The sequence below is a fragment of the Antrostomus carolinensis genome, unplaced genomic scaffold (assembly GCF_000700745.2).
Source record: "Antrostomus carolinensis isolate BGI_N321 unplaced genomic scaffold, ASM70074v2 scaffold33304, whole genome shotgun sequence".
In the NCBI taxonomy this organism is placed as follows: domain Eukaryota; kingdom Metazoa; phylum Chordata; class Aves; order Caprimulgiformes; family Caprimulgidae; genus Antrostomus; species Antrostomus carolinensis.
The window spans coordinates 24855-32844 of record NW_010309271.1 but is presented as its reverse complement, the minus strand read 5'-3'; the positions used below and the strand labels follow the sequence as shown (position 1 = coordinate 32844).

Below are 7990 nucleotides of genomic sequence, written 5' to 3'. Positions count from 1 at the left end.
TGGGTGCCTCCTGCTCGCTTTTTATTTTTCTCAGTCACATTTTGGACTGAACCTTAGATGCAGCAGGGTTATACTCTGAGATGTTTTCAGGCAGCAGACAGGAAGTTTTAGTGGGCTAAAATCGGATACATCTTACATTTTTTAGAATAGGCTTTAGCTTTTTCAGTTTGTACAGTGGAGGAGATCGTAAGTGGAAAAAACCCAGGGAAAGGTGGATTTTGAGGAGTGCTCAGGAGAAGGCTGTGGTCAGAGGGGTTACTCCAGGTGAGTCGGTGAACAGAAAATCGTTGGAGGTGGGTGTGAGGCAGAGGAGGGGAAGGAAGGTGTGATGTGATGTGATGTGATGTGATGTGATGTGATGTGATGTGATGTGATGTGATGTCTGAACAGCGTGAGGTGATGCAGGTGGAGACCAGAAACACTTTGTGGAAGTTATAGCAGAAGCAGAAATGAATCCAACCTGGAAGGAAAAGTTATTTAAGATCAAGGTACAATAAAAAATTACATTTCAGCAGATGTTGTCAATAAGATAAAAACTGTCTGATTATCAAAATTTTGAGTATGTGTTTTGATATATATGTACACTTGCATCTGTAAGTGTACATCTTTATATATGTATACATACTTTTATATAGTTAGATGTAAAGTATGCAAAACTATTGGTAGCATATGTAAATATAGGTAATACTTGCCTTGAGACAGGTTGTTTGCTTTTTCAGCTTTTTTACTAGAGCAGTACTTTTCATCTAAAACTTTACTTTTCCCTTAAAAATACATTTTTTAATTGCATTTAAATAGTGATGGAAATGTCAGTTTTTTTTCCTATAGGTACTGACCTCCTTGTAATAGTATAAATGTATTTTTTTCCCCCTAGTCTTGAACTTCGAGAGTTAGAAAAAAAAATAAAATCTGCTTATATGAATAAAGAGCGAGCTGCCCAGATCGCTGAAAAAGAAGCTATACAGTGTGAGAAAATGGTAATTAGTTTCACAGTGTCTCCCAACACCCGAGTGCTGTCACTCTTTGTATGGATTGTGCTGAAAAAAACCTTACTTTGAAGCAGACCTTTTTATCTAAAATACTGTTAGGTTTAGGTATTAAATGTTTACTGAAAAAAAACCACCAAACTAACTGGCTTACTTTGCCATTGCAATCAAAGTAGTAGTGAATTAAGCTGTATGAATAAATACAGCTTTTATTTTACTGCTTTTGTAATATTTATCTAAGTTAAAACTGTGATGCACTTTGTATTTAATCGAATCCTTGCCTTAGAAGCAGCTTGTTGAAAACGCTGTTACTGCTATTAAACAAGTAGCTGAATAACTCGTCTGAATTGTGAACTTTTATTTGTGTATAGAATAATATTGGTGGTGAGGCAGATGATTCTGATTATATTAATGTTTTAAACAAAATTCAATTTATGCAAATTGCTATGAAGACAGCACATTGATTGAGGATGTTCTACATGTTAAACCACACTGCAGTCGTTATGCCCATGTTAGTTTCACTGATGCTGAATGCTGCACCGTGTCTTTGTTCAGTGCATAGCTTCCTTCAAGTATTAATAGGTCTTCTCAAGTTGTTCAGATATTGGTGGTTCTCTTCAAGGGTTCTATGTACTGAGTTAAGCTCCTAAGCACGTTAAGGCACTGTATTTATAGATTGAGGTGGAAAACGTTCCCTTTTTGTAATGCAGTGTAATTCCTTTTTATACTGTGTAATTTTTCACTCCAAGTTATATCAGTGGGAATAAAAAGGAATCCCACATTGTTTTCTCCCCCTATAGAAACGTGAGGCTGAAATAGCCCAAAATATGCAGGAAGAGTACGAGAGGAGACTAAAAGAAGAACGTTCCGCAGAACTGAAGCGAAACAAGGAGAAAATCATGTATCAGCAAGAACTGGAGAAACAGCTGGAGGAAAAAGAAGGGAAGAAGCAGGATGCCTACGAAGAGTTTCTAAGAGAGAAACTCATGATTGATGAAATTGTAAGAAAGATCTATGAGGAAGACCAAATGTTAGTTGCTTTGCATTTTTACTATTTATTAATTGAAAACAAAACAACTCACATAATTCTGCCAGAAAACTGATTTGTATATGTCTTATTTCATAGACTAAGGCCCATTTTAGCTTTCCTTGGTCACATTTTACTAACGAGACACTGACTTGCGTGGATTTTGCTTTTAAACATCAGAATGTTCTTGTCATTCCAGTCAATCTCATGTCCTTGTTCCTGGAATATGAAATCCAGCTTATTTCAAGGGGTGCTTCCATTGGGCCTGTCGTGCAGGAAGTGACTGTGCATCACAGATTTCTGCCTCACCTCATGTCCTTACCCCTTTGAGCCCTGTTGTGTGCCTGTCCTATGGACAGGGATAGGAAAGGAGGTTTCTGCGGGCAGGGTGGTATTGTACGGGGGGGAAGAGTTTAGTTTAAATAAAAAGTTTTGGAGATTCTGGTGCTCTTTGGCTTCATTCTCATCTTTCTGTTTTGATGGGACATGTATAAAATAGCATAGTAGTGAGTACCCATGTGTACAGTCTGTCCTCCTGAAGAGAGGTGTTAGACGTGAGATTCCCTTTTAGCAGCAATTCATTAATATTTTCAATTGAGGCATTTAATTTCTAACTATGTGTAGTCATTTAAATACTAGTCTCTGGAATATATTGTTAATGATGACCATATGGTGTATTTCATGTTACTCTGTAGTATGTTAAATAACTACTTAAACATTTTTTTCTATCTTCTATAGGGAAAACCAACTGAAATTAGATAAAATGAGAGCAACTCAGATACATATTGAAGAATTTAGAAAAGAACAAGCTATCTGGAGGAGAAGGAAACAGGAAGAGATGGAAGAAGAAAATAGGAAAATTGCGGAGTTTGCCAACATCCAGCGACAAAGAGAAGAAGATCGGATGGCTAAAGTTCGAGACACTGAGGAGAAAAAACAAAGACTTCAAAGCATGGTATCAAAAATTGAAATTGTAGAAAAAAATTATTGCACATTCTTGTCTTTCATTTGGCAATTTTTCCTTCTTGTAACAGCTCGCCCAGAATCTGGAAACAGAACAACAGAAGCGTGAAGAACTGGAACAAATACGACAAGAGCTGTACCTGGAAGAACAAGCAGAGACAGAAAGGAAGAAGGAGATGGTAAGAGCTGTCAGGTAGATAAAGTGGTACCTGGGTATTGAGGGAGGAGGAGGAATATTTCACTTTCCCTGGACTTCTGCAGATTCGTATGTGGATGTTTTGGTACTTGTCAGGTACCAGGTTTTTTATATGTCTTATGTATGTTGTGTGTACCTGTGCATTAACTGTGAAAGTAAAACACAAGTGGAGAGGAGTGCTGCAACTGTGCCATAATTCCTGCAGAACATTCAGGTTAGTGGAGCTGGTCTGGATGAACCTCTAAGAAAATAAAAGTAGTAGTGTATATGCAGGAAAATACGTAACTTATGGAGTACTTAAAGCTGTAGGCAAACTAATCTAATTTAGACAGACTAGATACAAAAATGTAAAGATAAAACAAAACCATTCTGAATCGCTGATCTAGAAAATAAGTAATAAAGTGAATGCAGGGGGCAGTATTTTACAGTCTTCCTCTGTCCCTTCACTTCTGATGTCTCTGTGACGGAGCAGCGCTCCTTCATTGCGGAAATTGTCATGGGAGTCGTGATGCTTAAAGAACCTTTAGGTGAGAGCATCTCCTATGTGCAATTCCTTCTGCGTCTGAGGACATTTCACAACTCTTCCTCTAACAGTACTGGTTCATGGATCGGGGTTTTGTTTTTTTTTAACAACACAGCAGGCTTACTAAATCCAAAGTGTTTGTGACTTTGGGATGGTTCCAAGGGACTTCTTTGCACCCATGTTATCTCTGAGCTGTCTCGGAGCAAAAAGCTTAATTCTGACATGGTTTTAGTGCATGAAATGAGTTTTAATTGTTTCCACTTTCTCTTCTGGCACGAAGCGTCTATTTCCAACGCTATTTCCTAAATGTTCTTAGTCAGACAAGCTGTTTGTACATCAACTTAGTTTCTGGAGAGAAAATTCTGTCCTTTGAGTTTCCTTTGCCATCCCTAATGTATTTATGTTTTTATTTCAACCAGGAAGACAACTGAAGGTTTATGGTCCCCTTTATACATTTATTTATCTCATACAGGAGAATGCCAGGAACTTTCAAGTTCAGGTTTAAGCTAAGTAGGTTAATTAAGTGCTTGCTTTTTGCATGGCCGTTTGCTTTTACCTATGGGCCTGCCCCCGCTGTGTCCTGTCTGGCTATGGGTGACAACCAAAATGTAACATAGGCTGAGATACAGAACACTGTTATTTTTAGAGTTGGTTGATTCACTTCATGCTTGTGGAAAAAAATAATCCTCTGTTGTTCTGGATTTAATTTTGAGAATCTTGAGACATTTGCCAAAGTGGTTAACACTGGAGAGCACTGTCAGATGTGGAGTGTTTGCTCCAGTTATTTATGCTAGAAGGTAACAGCCACAGTAAACTTACTGCAGGATAAATCAGGTAGATTGGCTGATCGTGATAGTCAAAATTTTCTAAATTATTTTCAGTAGTATAGCGTTTTATTGAATTTCCCTTATAGGCAGAAATTGAAAAGAGAATAAGGCAACGTCTAGAATTAAGGCAAACGTACGAAGAACAATTTGCTTTAAAAAAGATAGCGCGACAAGCTGTGCGAGAAGAGGAAGAAGCCTTCAGACAACAGATGTTGGCCAAGTTTGCAGAGGATGATCATATTGAACAGATGAATGCTCAAAAACAAAGAATGAAACAGCTTGAACACAGAAGGGCTGTGGAAAAACTTATTGAAGACCGTCGCAAACAACTTATTGCAGATAAAGTAAGAGACGTTTTCATGTTGGCTTTTGGCTTGGCTCAAACATTTCAATATGAGAATAGAACTGCGTTACTAGGGAAACGTGACGGGACGTGCAGAGAAATATGCAGGAAGCAGGGAAGCAGACCTTTCTTTTGGTTTGCTGACAAGAAAAAAGACTTTTTAGAGCTTACTTTTTTTGTAGCTCAAGAGGTTAGAGTCAGCAACATCTCTCGAGCCCTGTGTACCTGACATGCTCTGCAAGTATCTTTTCAAGAGCCATGGGATCAGCAACACAACTGTTGCCCAGTTCAGCATCCCTGATGATGATGTGTGAGAAGGGGAAGTCCCAGCCTTGACTTTAGATTAAGTCTCTCTAATTATCATCTGAGTTAACTGAGAACAAGTTGTGGAATTCTACACTGCGATTTTTGGACCTGTTTTGTAGAGTAAAAATCACATGTGTAATGTGAATTGCAATTTCTACTCATCAGCATGAGGGTACCTGCCTATTTCTCCTTTTCTTGGATTAGAACAGTAGGGCAGGAACAGACTAACTTGTCTGAGAGCCAAGAAGGAAGCAGAACTTCTTCATAACTACCTTTAAAAGGGCTTCTAGTATGAGACCAAACACACAGCAGACTAGTCCCATGTCTTGCCATTTGGTCTTCTCTTTTGTCTAAGATTTGTTTAGTTACCAAACATGTGTTGTTTAAACAGTGCTTTGTGTGGTTTTTTACATATACTTTTCCATCCTTTTCAAATTAATTTCCTGTGACCAGAAGTTAATAAGTTCAAAATTTAGTCCACTAAAAAAAAGTTATCTTTATTCTGTCGTGGATATTGGTGGAAACAAATGTTCATAGAGCTGAAGCTGAACAGTTATAAGAACTCGCTTGTTTATTGTAGGAGCGTGAACTTGAAGAAAGACAGTTAGAGGAGAGAAGAGAAGAAAACATGCGTGTGATTGTTGAAGAAGAGAGACAGAAACTCCTGAAAGAGCATGCGTCTAAATTACTGGGTTACCTTCCTCGAGTAAGTGAACTGTATTTTAAGTGCTTTAAGTGTTTGTGCTATAAATCAGTTTTCTCTTGGGTGGTTTAAGGGGAAGTTGCAAAGCTGTGTCAGTTCCTGGAGTCAGTGGGTGTCCTCACTGTGTCAGCTCTCCTGTGCTCACCTTTTCCTTGTTTTCTTTATTTTCTCTTTCTCTTTTTGAGTCGGGAAGCAATTTACATTACTCTTTCTGTGTGAGGGGCTTTGGGCTCTACTGCGATACTGCTGCCTTGTACAGAACTTGCTGAAAGCTTCCACAGTGCGTTGCACATCCAGTTTTTGGGATATGGAATGTAAGTTCTAAAGCAGGGCTTTTGTAGCTAGAAGGGGTCCACCATAAACCCCATTTCCACCAAACTTCTCAGCTGGGGTTTTGGGAGCAATTTCTCAGTCTTCTAAGTCTTCTGTTACCATGGAAACAAGGCAGCGCAAGAAACTGCAGTGCTTACAGAAGCATTTCAAACCTGTCTCTGTTCATCCTTGTGTTTTTAAAAGTTAAAAAGATGGAAACAATTATTGTAACAGGAATAAAATACAATTTATTTTGCATTACACTTCTTGATCTGTCACCTGATGGTACACAAATGAACAGAGAGCTGCTTTAGGGATGTAAAAATGGATTTACAGTAGGGTGGGAATTATCCAACTATTTAAAGAAATTATTTTCTACAATAGTGGAAGACATTGTAAATATAGTGGAGTATAATTTTTATTCAAATATTAATACTGTAATTTGGTGCATGAATTTGTAAAATTTGGAGTGAGTTATTTTCTAATGTAAATTTAATTAAGGATAACTAAAATTGGCAATATTTTTATATAGTTTTCTGGTTTTAATTTACTGTCGTAGGAAGTCTTGGTTATTTCAGAGTGTCCAAGGCTCACCCCTCTTCCATGGTATCAGTGTTCTACTTTGTTCTTTTCTCTGCTTCAGCACTGTGTCTGAATCCTGTGGCCATACATCAGGTTACATCACTCAAAATGGTTGAATGGAAAAGTGCTACCTAATTCTAAAGTCTCCAATATAAATGCAATTTGTAATTTTTTTTTTTCCCTAAATGCTGCAAGGTGTGTTCTGTTGGTTGTGGGTCATACACATTTTTAGCCCTAAAATTAATTTAGAATTAGTTAGAGATTTAGATTTCTGGCTTCCCCTGCTTCCTTTCCCCAAAACAGTTTCTGATTAAGTCGTTCAGTATCACTGATTTCCAAAATAATGTCTTTGTAGGGCTGCTTTCAACACAACTAAAGGTGGGGATAGAGCCCTGCCCCAGCCCGTGCCTCTTTTCAGTGCAAGTTGCTTGATTTTACTGAACCTGCACCTGTGCTGTGCTGACTATAATCACTTTTATTAGAAAGAGAATGCAGATAAATGTTGGTTTTTATATAGTGCTCATGTTGGAATCTTTAGGGGGTTCTCATTATCCTTTGCATGAAGATCAAAAGAGGTGGTTCTGGGTCAGGACCAAGTATACCAATTTGAAACTCATCTATTGAAGTTTTGTGATGGTTTTCAGGGCTGTTTGTTTTAAAGGTAACACCAGTTACCTCTACTTTGTTTTACCTTCTGACATGTGTTTCTTTGTCCTTATTGCAGGGAGTACTCAAAGATGAAGATGACATTCAGATGCTTGGAGAGGACTTTAAATTGGCTTATCAGAAGAGAGGAGGTAATGCATTTTCAGAAGAGCGCTGAAATTCCCCCGTCGCCTCCTGGTTTGCCACTAGGTGTCATCTGATTTCTAACAAAAATTTCCATTTGCTGTTACCAGTGAGGAACTCCTTTTTAATATCGTTTAAAGTTTCCATTTTAAGCCTGGAGTTCTAAACTGATGAGCAGCTAGTTTTATTTAACTGTATGTTGTACTTAGGGCCTTTTAAATCAATGCTATAATGGAATTCTCAATTATTCTCGGTTACTGATGTGGCAATGTTAAAAACGCTTTCTCCAGCAACTCTGCAGAAACCTCAGCTAATGTAAATTCACGTGTGTTTCAGTATGGGCCATAAGATTCTCTTAATGCACTGTTTCTGGTTGTAATTTATTTATCTGCACTGGCATTGCACTATTAAAATACTAATCTAAATGTAGTTT

At 37.9% G+C, this 7990-nt stretch overlaps 1 protein-coding gene across 1 annotated transcript; it reads left to right on the top strand.

Annotated features, from left to right (window-relative positions):
• Window positions 1-874: 874 nt before the first annotated feature.
• MNS1 (meiosis specific nuclear structural 1) lies at window positions 875-7731 on the top strand (the record flags this gene model as incomplete). Its single annotated transcript, XM_010166071.1, has 7 exons — window positions 875-977; window positions 1787-2016; window positions 2752-2968; window positions 3048-3155; window positions 4609-4866; window positions 5752-5877; window positions 7493-7731. Coding segments are annotated over 7 exons (1141 nt in total), but the record flags the coding sequence as incomplete, so codon positions are not given.
• Between the last annotated feature and the right edge of the window lie 259 nt (window positions 7732-7990).